Here is a 12,359-nt window from a genome sequence, read left to right on the forward strand (position 1 = left end):
AAGATCTTGTTCTGTCTTTCACATTCTACACACACTCAGGGATCTTGTTCTATTCTAGTACTTTAACATTTTTGTTCTCTAGCACCTGTGCAAGAGAGGGACTTGATAAAATCCACTAATAATTTTCTTTTTCTGGAAATTATAAGTCTGTGCCATGAGCCAACAGCCCTTTGCCTCAGTATCAATGAAGCCCTTTAATATCAGTCATTGTGTTTGAAAGCACTGAAGTCTTTTAACACATATGTCAAACACATTTCTTTAGTGTTGGGACAATTCTGTGAAGCCAAACAAGGTTTTAAAAACATAGGTTATAAGTTTCTCTAACAGTTTGTAAATAAAAGCACTGTGAAGTCAGCTGCTTAGGAGAAATACGAACCCAGGCTGGCCTCTCATCCGTCCCCTGGTAGTTTGCAGTAGAATGAGTCATCTGTGCATTTTCTAGATTCTTCACCATGCGAGCAATGAGTTCCCCAATGTCGCTCCTAGGAGCTGATCCATAGGAAAAGCCCAGGTTATCCTGGCACAGAGAATGGGAGAAAAGTATCATGCAGTATGATGAGGCAGGGAGAGAGAAGAGAAAGGGTAGAAGAAAGATGAGTTGTAAAAGATAGCCTAGATTACTTCTCTTCTCTCTTATAGTGTCCGTAGTTATCTAGAGTGGTCAATAGCAGCATTTGTTCTCCCACCTTCACTGCAACATCACATTCCATAAAGTATTAATTTTTTAACTTTTAAATTTACCACAATAAATCAAGACAATCTGAGGCCACGTTGGCAATAAAAGGTTAATTTCCTAAGTATTTGCACACTTAGCATCTTTAACATGAGGATTTATGTCTTAACAGAGTTGCAGCACTCCCATACTGATCTCATTTCCCTCGGTGAGGGTACTGAGGGGGCAAGGGGTGCTGGTTTTGCTGGTACCCCTTCTCTCCACTTCCATGTTCTGCTTCTGTTTATTTCCCTTTTGGCACTCACTATTTGCTAATGGTCTTTAATGGGGATTACTCCATCTCCTAGAAAAGGATGTTTTCTATGTGGCCTAAACCAAGCAGTTCCAAAGGTGGCATATATTTGGTTATGAATGGAGAGGTCCCTCTCCTCTGCCATTTCCTATGGCTTATCTGCAAAATTCATATGGACTCACATCAATGGAGCTGGCCATGAGGGATCCTCTGTCAATGGCATGTTTCATGATTTTATAGATATCTTTAGGGGCATCCTTTATCTCGTAGAACTCAGTGACTCCTCCAGTGAAGTCCTCCATGGCTTCAGTGGTGTTGCCTCCCTTCAAAGCTTCATATGACCCGTGGAGTCTTAGAAAGAGAAAAGAAAAAGATTTTCTTTTACACAGATAGAGATACCTCCCTATATATTTATATCTATCTTGTGTGTGTATAACTACAGCTATGTAAACACACATCATATAAAAACCCCCAAACCATCTGCTTGGAAACTCACAAGTTAAAAGTTTTAAAACATGCCACCTGCACAGATAGGTTAAAAAAAAGGTATGCTGAAAATCAAATGTAGATTTTTGAATGAGTAGCAAAACTTCCTAGAAATTATGCTTTAGCCCATCCCCAATTCTGAGGCATGAGAAGCTATGGGAAAAGGCATTGGTACGTTCAGAGCCCCTCTGTGTGCTTGTTGTCAATATTGTGTGCAGTGGTTTAACCACCTCCCCAGCCCAAGCCTTGAGGGGGAGCCCGTCACAGTCCCGCATTTTGTTTTACTTTGCATAGGCCTTTTCCAGGAGGGCACTCCAGAATTCGTTGCGCTGGGAGGATTTGGTAAAGACCAGCTGGTTGTTGTACGTGGGTAAGCAGTCATCAATGACAACGTCCACCCAGTCTCCATAGCGCCAGAACTGAATAAAGGCAAACAGAAAAACACTCTGGATTGACTTGGTGCAGGAAGGGGGAGACTGGCTGAAAAGTCAGGCTGAGAGAAGGGAAAAGTGGAGCTCAACTGCTTTGTAATGTGGCCAAAACTAATGGGAGGGAGGCAGCTGTACTGAATTCCTCTGGACAATGTGTACAGGACAGTGAGAGGTCCCTTAAAAGAATCAAGGGAAATGTGGAAAGCAGTCAACCTTTTCTGAATAAGAAGTTCTTTGATAACTTGTTTTGACAGACCAGCTGTTTGTAGGCCTAAAAATAGATGCTTTTGCCAACTACCCATGTGTCTTTGCTGGCTCTAGTGCTGCATCTGAGCAGTGAGGCAAGACTGGACACCTGTTCCTATTCCTTATGCACAGAACACAGCAATCTGGAAATGCTTCCTTGGTGGGTTAATGCTCCCTAATTACTTGTATGGGCTGGCCCTTCTGTGACTGCCCTAATGGAAGTATTTGGCATGAGGCAATTCAATCCCTTTTCCTCCCTGCTATCACTCATGCTTCCAAAGAGAGGAGAAGCTAGAGGAAAGAGCATGCCAAGAGGAGCTAAGCTCTGTTTTGGGTAAATACATCTGCTTACCACTAGGCAGAGGGACTCACCTGGAAGTGAAAGATGCCAGCATAGTTTTGTATACAGTGTCAGGCAAGCAATGGCAGCCAGAAACCAGCAGTTACCTGTAAATGAGCAGAAGCAGCAGACAAAATGAAGGGACAGAGCAACTAGAATCAAAGGGAAAAACTGAGATACTGCAAAATGACTTGTTAATCCTCAGTAGAGCATGATTCTCCATGTGTTCTGCAGCACTTTACTTATTTGCGCTCTAGAAATGCTCATGGGCATTGTTCATGGCTGGGTACACACATGTTACACAGATGATGTTCCCTGCAATTTAGAAAAAGCCTAAAATCTGATGAGCACTGTTACCCGTGTTAAGATTTCCCTGTCTCATGTGGATGTCTGTCTGACTTCCTGCATTAATTTTTCCTTTCAAGCTTAGGACAGAGACCAGCTGAGAGACAAATCTCTTGCAGGTAGAGCTCCCTACCACTGAGATTCAGACTCTCATTTTCTGCTCTAAAGATGATTGTCCCAGTCATCATTCTATGGGGGCTTTTTCCTGCTATTTTCTTCTATTTGAAGTGTCTGCACTGTTGTAAACACTGTTCCCTTTAACGCTTTTCAGTTCCCCCTTCAGAATCTTGTACAGTTGGTTGCCTCTGTGGGAGCTCTGGTAAAGTGGTTTTCTCCCATAGTACTTCTGTGTTCAGCAGAGGGGGACTCTACCCTAAACTAAAACCTAGCTGCTATTGTAAGAGAGGCTCTAGGGTAAGCTTGCCTGGGTAGTGTGCAATAGAGGAGTGAGATAGTGAAAACTTAACCTGATTGCAGGGAGTTGTAAAAGAAATTTATGAATCTGGTAGAGTGATAAGACATACAGAAATAAAAAAGGTGCATATATTTTGGAAAGCCAACTCTATACATATAGCAGTACTATATGGTAACTCTTCTAAGTTACCTATTTCCCCTTATAAAGGATGGGGGTCCACTTTGACCAGGAGTTTTCTAAACTATCCAATATTCTGCAGATGTCAAAAAAGTAAACAATGCTATGAGTAGTTAGGGAAGGAATGGAAAAAAAGAGAACATATTATGCATGTAAGTTCATTTGCATCCACACCTTGGTATCTGTGAAGTTCTGGTCACCTCAAAAAGAAAGGCAGTTTTAATTAAATTTAAAAAAGAAAAAGTACTAGGAAGGTGATGAGGACACATTTGGGTGTGTTAGCTTAGGAAAAAGATCACAGGAGGAGTTATAAAACGATGAAAGACATGAGAAAGCTGAGTGGGGAAGGACTTTACAAAGCAGTGCAGGTGAGCACTGCATGGATGACTTCTGTAGAGGCATCACTTGTACTTAAGTAGTGCCTCTGTATAACAAAGTATCTTTGAGCACCTGAGCTTAAAGTATTCAATATAGTGGTTGTTCTTGAGTACAATGCACATTTAGCTAACGGCCTTTAGAAACTCTTATACAAAAATGACAGGACTAAATACCTGAAAAGATACAACAGTAACTGATTAGATTTTTCTCTCAGTCAAATAACTCCTCTTTATGTTTTATTCTTGTCTTAACTGGTTTTGTCCCTCCTCAAAGTCCAAAAGAAAGGCCAAATAGTGTTTTGAAACACACTCATGACATTAGTTAATGAAAAGCAAAATACCCTGCAAAGCATCTTTCACTGAAAGTTCTTGCCTAGATTGCTACTAAGCAGATATCAATGATTTTCTATAGAGAGAAGGAATCCGTAGATGTGTAGTGGTACACTGAGACAGGGGATTTCAAATATCATTGTGGAAGAAAAAGAAAATTTACTGAGAGCTAAACCATGTTGCAGACTTCTAGAAGTACAGAGCTGATGTAAGAATTTCATACCTAATTCTCCTTGGCAGATATCTGTTCTGTTGGCTCCACCAATAATAAACCGTGGATTCTCACAGATTTCCTGCAAAATAGAAACAGATGGATGAGCAGGAAAAGCAGGCATTATGATGCCTCTTTAGCACAGAAATAAAGGCAGTTTTAGAACATTTTCCTGTAGGATAGCTTGTGGATATCAAAACCTCTCACACAGTTTTCATCTGCAGAGTTTCACTATGAAAATGTTTTGGAATCTGGATGTTCCAGGCTTCAGTTAGAGTTTTCTTCACGTACCTACAGGGTCTATTAACTACCCTGGGAGGCTCCCTCTGTACAGGGTGCAAACACATTAAAATTAGAATAGGGCAAAATATTTTTTCTTCACAGTAATGAAAAAAACTAAAACACTGGAGGAGACAGGAGAGCGGGTAGCTGAAAAAAATATCAGGGGACTAGAATAAATACTTTTAAAATGACTGCAGGTTTATGGTGTCCAATTTGCAGTAACTAATATGCTGGGGCATTAAAAGGGTTGAAAAATGCATTTTGTCAGGAATGAACCCCTGTAGTACTCCTCCTTAAAATTTTCCCAGGATCAGATGTAATTACCAGAAATAACTAGTTGCTAGTTAAGAGATTTTATTCTTTTTCTTATGTTGAAGTATTTAATTGACAATGCTGCATTAAAAAAAGGCCAAAGATATCATCTGTCTCTGAGGACAGGTAAGTCTTTTTTTTGTCCTGCACATAGCAAAACATATTGGATTTGTCAGTATTTATACTAGGACAGAATAGGTACAAGATGCTGTACAGGCATAAATAATTATGAAATTTCTGTAGGGAGGGAAGGACTATGTAGGAACTATGAGCAAATGAGGTGGGACTATTGCAAGGTTACAAAGCCCTTTTCTATATAGGACAAAGAACTGTGGAGTATAGGAAAACCAAGGGAAACCCATCCTACAGAGAAAAAAAAGCCCCTGCTTTATCCCATCTCTCATTCTTATACCTGGTATGGGGAAGAATAACTTTTGGCCCCATCTCTTATGAGGGTAAGGAAAGAAAGATATTGCAAGCTGAGGACCACTGCCCTGAGCAGCTGCAAATGGGGAAGAAGGCAAAGTATAGTACAAGAACTGAATCTGCTGAAAGACGTTGGGACTAGAGTGAGAAGGAGAAAGAAGAAACAACTGACAATTGCTTGTGTGGCAGCACAGGCAGCTGATGCTACTTCTGCAGTCTAAAGCTTTTTACTCGTGTCATCAGGGTAGCCCCGGCTTTTCCCAGACTCGTGTTTCAGGTTTAGTAATTTCCCTTGGCTTAAGCCCACTTTTTTTCTCCTTCACAGTAATCAGCTTTGATGTAAATATTTGGATTAGTCATATAGCCAGATAGAGAGACCAACTTCCACGTCACTTTATTCTCCTCAAGAGAGAGAATGTAGGGATTGTCCCGTTATTTTGGGCCTTGGTCAGCTGTCCTGGGCTCCAGTTCTGTCAAGGCAGCTGTTTGAGATGCCTTCATGCTTTTCTGCACCCACTTGCTTTGTTGAAAATATTCTTCCTCACATTGCTGTGGTGCTCTGCTGAAAACCATCTGTGAGATGCCAGGTTTTTGGTTTGTATTTTTTCCAACTCTATTGTATTTTGGCTTGATCCTGCTCCTTTTGTTCTGAAATACAGTATGCTGTGTTTTAGTTGAAAGTAGTTAGATGGTGCCTATGTGTTTCCAAATATTAAATGTACGGTGACGATTGTTACTCAGGGCCATTTGTTGCATCTTGGGGTCATTTGTTTTGTAGGGTGGTTGGTAAAGGAATGCAAAGGAGGGAATCAGGCATCTGTCATTTGGACTGGTTTAGTTACGATAGAAATGCTTTTGTTTAATTTCTTTATGGCGGCCAGGTGTGTTTAGTACACTGTGAGTATGATTTTAATATTGTATTTCTCTAGTTGATGTCCAGCTGTGCTAGTTGTGCTGAGTATAGTTGAAGCTGCAGAGAAAGGTTCCAAGGTCTTTCAGGGCTGAAGTACTCAGTCAGCAAAGCAAGACAAACTGGTGTCTAAGACGCAGGTGGCAGGTCTGTCCTTCCAGTCTTCCTGGCTGAGCAAGGGATTGCTCTTCATCATTTAGGTCAAGGTATCACAAAGAATCCCAACAGGCTGCACTTCATTGACGCAATGATTCATTTAAAAGAGTCCCCTCTGATCTGAGTGCCTCAGACTGCCTTAGTATTATCCAAAGGACCTTTGCGTTGCACTGGGTTGATTCAGTTCAGACTGAAATTTCATTACAAAGAGTCAAAGTTACAGCAAGGAAAACAAAGAATCTCAGGAAAAACCAATTAGTGGTGCATGCTGCTTTCTGGGCAGTTGGAAGGGAGCACTGGAAAATGCAAAGGCAGCATGCAACTAAAAATGGCATTTGACCTTTGTTATATTTTCATTAGATTTTCTTCTGTGTCAGAAAAAAATCTGCCAGGCATACTGTTGCAGCAAAAGGCATTCATTCCTTCAAAATATGCTGTTAATAAACTCCAGCATTTTAAGTAAATTCCCTGAACTGATCCTACCAAATAGAGGAAGCCTGCCTAAGACAATTTGTATTCTCATTCTTCTTCCTTGATCTCTTGTTGTTCTATACCATGCTATTAAAGGGCTGTGCTACACAGTTCAAGGCAGAACTCAATGTTGTCAGACACCAAGCTGGTTTTAGAGCTTCTGAGTCAGATTACTCTTCTCTGAAAGTCCTGCCTTGGTGGCGCTAAATGCCATCTTTGCTTGTAGTGCTACCTGCACAGGCCTCATTTTGTGATTAATAAATGCAAACAGCTTCACATGTGTGCAGTGAATCAGTCAGCAAATTTGACTGATTAATTTTCATTCTAAGCAAAATCCAGTAGTTTGTTGACTTAATTTTATTTGTATTCATTATGAAAAGAAAGCTCCTCCTGGTGATTTTCTTGGCTGCAGAGAGGATCACCATTAGGAAGTCATTGAATGTGGCGGTTAATGCTGTGACCCAGCTGTGAGCAATGAGAATGACAGTGCATTTGAAAGCACAGTGTCATGGCAGAGCCTTCCTATCAACACCTAGTGTCATTAGATCCAAACAGGACTGCAGCATGCCTTCTCAATACTCTGCATTATGTTATAATACTGACTTTTTCTCAGCTCTCAAAGATCGGTAACTTCCTCCCTGCTCTCAGCTGTGAGAAATTCCCACAGGCAGCATAGTTGTGGGAGGCTGAGGCCCTTAAGAAAACTGAGCACAGCCCGTCACTGAGCTGGATATAACCTGGTGCAGGTGAGAATGGTTCTATTTCCCCTCTGTGTACCTAAACCATGCGCAGGCATACTCTGAGCAGAAATACTGCAGAGATGGATCTTCCAGTCTTTACTCAGGGAAACTTTCAAGGTTGTCACTTGGCTTTTGCCTGGATTGAGTATTAGGAGGTCTTCTCTGTGCATTCATGTCGTGGCATGGCAGTCACTAGCTGTGTAGAATTACAGAGGCCTTCTCACCACCCTCATGCCAAGGCTCACAGCTGCTCTGCATGGCAGCTGCCCTTCTGCCAGTGACAGACAAGACCAGCCCTCATGCTCTTGTTGCCCTTGCAGCAGCAGAGGCCAATCGTTTTGGGAGGTGGGAGAGAAACACCTGACCTCTGGGTAGCACTGACTGCAAAGAGAACAGTCTGTAAGGCCAGATGCATGAGAGCAAGGAGTAGCTCTGGGGCTGGGATGCTGGACACCTCTCACCACTCTACTAATTGCAGAAGCACTGAGGAAAAGGTCAAGTCACAGCACAGACATTGCCAGGGAAAGCAGAGAGGGCCCAGGTCCCCACAGCCCACGAGTGGGAGAGGGAGTTGCTTACATCGGGCTCAGTGGGCATCTCAGCTCATTTTTATTCAACTATTGACCCAAATTTCAAAGTTATTGAAATTACCACTTTATAAGCTAGTTTCTTCCTTTGCAAAAAAAAAAAAAAAAAAAAGCCATTACAATTTAGTAAGAATAGAAGTTGTCCATATCTTTACAGACTATTACAAAACATGGCCTGTGCAGTTGAGACTTTACATGTGGTGCTTCACTGATTGCTTTCATCTCCTAGGAAAATACTCTTTAGCCTGCTATTACTACTTTATATTCATTTGACTTTATGAAGTTCTGTGAACATGTCTATTGTGGCTATTTGTGTGTACATATTATAAGACAAGTCCTCCTACCAAGTGCTATGTAACCTACAGTTTCAAAGCCTGGGGTCAGTCAGAGATCAGCACCAATAGATACAGGTCTTTTGCATCAGTGCCCAGGAGCAGTCTCACTTTGTGTTTGTGGTATGAATGACAAGATGGGGACATATTATAAAAGGAGAAAACGTTACAGATGAGTGAGTCTCTCTTCTTTGGGCACCTGCTGGGTACAGCAGTGACATGAATTATAGAGTTTGTTTTAAAACAACCACACTTGCTACAGAAGGCATAGGCATCTCTACAAATCAGGCCTGGTGTGTCCCCGGCAGGGACAGCTGTCTCTGTCAGGGTCAGGACTGACTGGAGGTATAATCTCACAGCATGACAGTACTCAAGAGACGCAGACTACAGCTTTCTGGATTTCCTGCCTCTGCTCTACTTGCAGCTGGCACCACAGATATGTCAGGTGCCCGAACACTTGTGTCAAAAGAACATCGATAGCTTTGGTTTTGATGTTTAGGTTGTGTTTTAAGTCTTAAACAGTCCCCAGCTTGTTTCTTCTTCATGAATAATAAGTACAGAGCTTCCAAGCTTACTTGCTGATGAGTGACTTAAAGAAATGTCTTTGGGATAAAGACCCCCATGTCTGAACCTTCCCAGTGACAAAGGCTTGATCTATGCATGCACAGTTAATATTAGACAAGTCTGAAGTTACATTGTGCATTTTTTTTTGTTTTGTTTTGATGCTTTCTGATATGCATACTTGCAGTCTGTCTGTTCTAGGGTGCTGGCAGTCATGCACTGTACTGTTGTATCACTTCCCTCTCTAGAAATAGGGAAAATCACATCCCTTTAAGATGAGTGACTTGTGGCTGCATTTAACTCATTCACACACATTTCCAGGAGCTGATGCAGCCATTGTGATGATAAAGAAACAACAGGCACACATGCACAGGGCATAGCAGATGGGGGACTCATTTTGATCCCCGCATATTGCTCACGCTGTTGTTGTGATGGCAGCATGCAGCCTTCCTCCACAGCTGTAACAACCACCCACAAGTGTTCCTGGTCTTTTGCTATTTAGTTACAGTTCTAATCAGTTTTATCTATTACCACTGACTTTGCCATTGAGGCACAGATTTGGGTGTAGGGGAAGAATGGCAAATCCAGAAGAGGTGGCCAAAAACTGCCAGGGAGAGGGAACTGTGGAAGCTCCTCAGGACCCTCGCTATCAGACAGGAGCTGGCAGGGGCCAAGGCAGTGTCCCAGGGGCTGCCTGGCTGGAGGGAGGCAGCTGCCCAGCAGATATGACAGGAAGAGAGCATAACTCCTCCTGTGGTAGGACAAGGAATCAACTGGGAATTGAAGAATTAGTCCTCTGTCTGTGAGAGAGACAGGAAAAAAAAAAAAAAAAGAAGAAAAAGAAAAGGAAGGCTGCCTGGGGAATACCCACGGGATAGGAAAAATGAATGGAATTAGTAGCCAAAAGTGAGTCTTCATAGTGATTAGAACACCCACATTCATGTTAAGTGGGTAAAATGCTAACCAACAAGACAAGTTGGATAAGCAATGCTGGGAACAACTAAATAAAAGCATGGTTTAGATCATAACTTGTCCTTTCACACATTAGGAAAACAGCAGAATGCTAAAATAAAGTTGTAAGTGAAACAAGGTAGTATTAAAAAAAATTAAGCCTCAGTAAACCCAGTAACTTCTTGCAGAATGAGGAGAGTGTTTCTTTGGAAGCCACATGAGAAAATCCCAGGCAAACCATGCAAGAAGAAAATTAAATTCCCTATGTCTCTTTCTACCTATTTCATTCCATCTCTTTTTTTTGTTGTTTCATTCTGGTTTATTGTATTTTAATCATTATATTCACATTCTTTGAGCTTTCACAGCCCTAGCTAGTTATCTTCCAGGAAAGCTCTAAGGAAGTATATCTCCAGTTTATTCTGCCTGCCTTCCCCAACACACATTTTTGAGCTTGCAAAAATGTAAGCTCAGGGTGGTTACTTCAATGTATAGAAAAAGGCACTCAGCAAACATGTTACTTACATGTGGTCTTTTCCATTCGAACTTGACAGGGCTTTTCTGGCTATAGAAGAGGGAGGACTCATTTGGTGGGAAATCAGGATCTTCATAGAGAATGTTCTTCTCCAGGCACTTCTTGTGAAGCTCTTCATAGGTCTTCTCCTTTACGCTGATAATGGGCTGGTTGCGACTTATAATGGCAGAATAAATCCCCCCTGTGCCCCCACCTGCCCCTTCAGTTGTAGTGCTAATAGTAGGGCTGGGAAGTGACCCAGCAGCCGTTTGCTGAGCCACCGCTGCATTTATGGCGGACGGCATGGGAATCAGGCATAAAGCAAATGTCGAAAGAAAGCAGGATCTTGCAAACTGGAAGGAAATTTCAGAAAAAAGGAAGTTGCTATGTAAACCGTCTTTTCAATCTGTTGAAAGTCTTCTAGTCAAATTTGCAAGCCAGAAAATTCCATGTGGCTTTCCATCCTTTTAATGGATAGTAGTATATCATAAGAAATTGGGATTTATTCCTTGATGTGGGACAAGATGATCTGTTGGCTAAGTCCTGTGTCTGACTTGTAGTATCTATAGCATGCCTGTGTGCCTGCCCTGTGCGTGTAAGTGTCCAGAAGGGACAAGCTTTAACCCGTGAAATCTAAAAATAACTACAGGCGAAGAGAGAGGGAAAATGAGAGGGAGGGGGTTAGTGAGATGGTGTCAAACTTCTGTGCAGCTTGTGCTGAGGCCAAGCAAGTTCCTGGGACAGGTTTTGTGTGTAGGACGAATCCTGGTGGAAGCAGTTCATATTTTTCTTAACTAGATAACAGTGAAACTGGAAGCTACACACCTGCTGGCTTTGGAACGTTATTTATGAGGTACTGCCAGGCAATAATCTCGTCCTGCCACTCGTAAAGGAATTGTTGTACTCTACTTGTTTCTACCCTTTGCTGTGGAAAAGATATAGAAACATATTTATTACTAGAGAGGATTATCTAAAGACACACTCCTAATGGTGAAAAAGGTGGTAATTTGATGCTACTGAGGTCAGGTCAATACCTGCCCAGTGGGTTTAGTTTCTCTAGAAAGCAGCTTGGCAGCACTAAAACTCACCTGACAGTAGCTACCTCCCATATAAAAGGCATCCTTTTGTGTAAGGGCAGAAAAGTTTATAAGGGGCCCTAGTGTGGAAACTGGGCTGTTCTCTGTGTGTTACGATATACCAAAGTTACAGGAGCCATCTGACTCTGCAATGCAAGTAGTATGATGCAAGGGCCTTTCACTGCACAGCTTCAGCAAAGATGCTCATTTTGCAGCCTGTGCATATGTTCTTTCTTTCATATTCTCCCTTTCTGACCAATATAACAGTACATCTGTTTATTCTCATATACAGAGCTCTGTTTCCAGAAGAATTGTCAGTGGGAGAGATCTGACATTTGAAAAACTCCTTGTGGGCTGCTGGGGAGGATAAAGTGAATGATTAGCAGTGGGGTTTGTTTGGTTTTTTTCTGTTGGGATGGTCAGCAAGTGTCAGGGTATGACCTGCTGCTACTGCTATAGCTAACAGTTCGGACAGTGACTGCATGTGGAATGGCAGGTGGACATGCACTTCTCAATTCTAAGCCTATGTTGCTCTTTAGGTATGTTCAGGAGTTACACCTGTTCAAAATACAATTTCTCCTTTTCTTATTTGTTACTGGACAGGTGGTTTTGTTATGGAGTCCTTTTTTTTGTAAGAAACAGTAGTTTCTTACAGAGCAAAAATGAACTAATCTTTAGTAAACTAATCTACGATGTTAATATTGCTAGTTAATTTTAATGA

At 41.8% G+C, this 12,359-nt stretch overlaps 1 protein-coding gene across 1 annotated transcript in view; it reads right to left on the minus strand.

Moving 5' to 3' along the window:
- Positions 1-11,166, minus strand: part of CAPN3 (calpain 3) — a 28,732-nt gene extending 17,566 nt beyond the window's left edge. The window contains 7 exon segments of the mRNA XM_017809236.1: positions 377-517; positions 1,148-1,316; positions 1,737-1,870; positions 2,501-2,534; positions 2,536-2,575; positions 4,336-4,405; positions 10,574-11,166. Coding sequence (XP_017664725.1) covers positions 377-517; positions 1,148-1,316; positions 1,737-1,870; positions 2,501-2,534; positions 2,536-2,575; positions 4,336-4,405; positions 10,574-10,867 — 882 coding nt within the window. The 5' untranslated portion in view covers positions 10,868-11,166.
- Between the last annotated feature and the right edge of the window lie 1,193 nt (positions 11,167-12,359).

This window comes from Lepidothrix coronata, unplaced genomic scaffold, assembly GCF_001604755.1.
Source record: "Lepidothrix coronata isolate B3197 unplaced genomic scaffold, Lepidothrix_coronata-1.0 Scaffold1, whole genome shotgun sequence".
Lineage (NCBI taxonomy): Eukaryota > Metazoa > Chordata > Aves > Passeriformes > Pipridae > Lepidothrix > Lepidothrix coronata.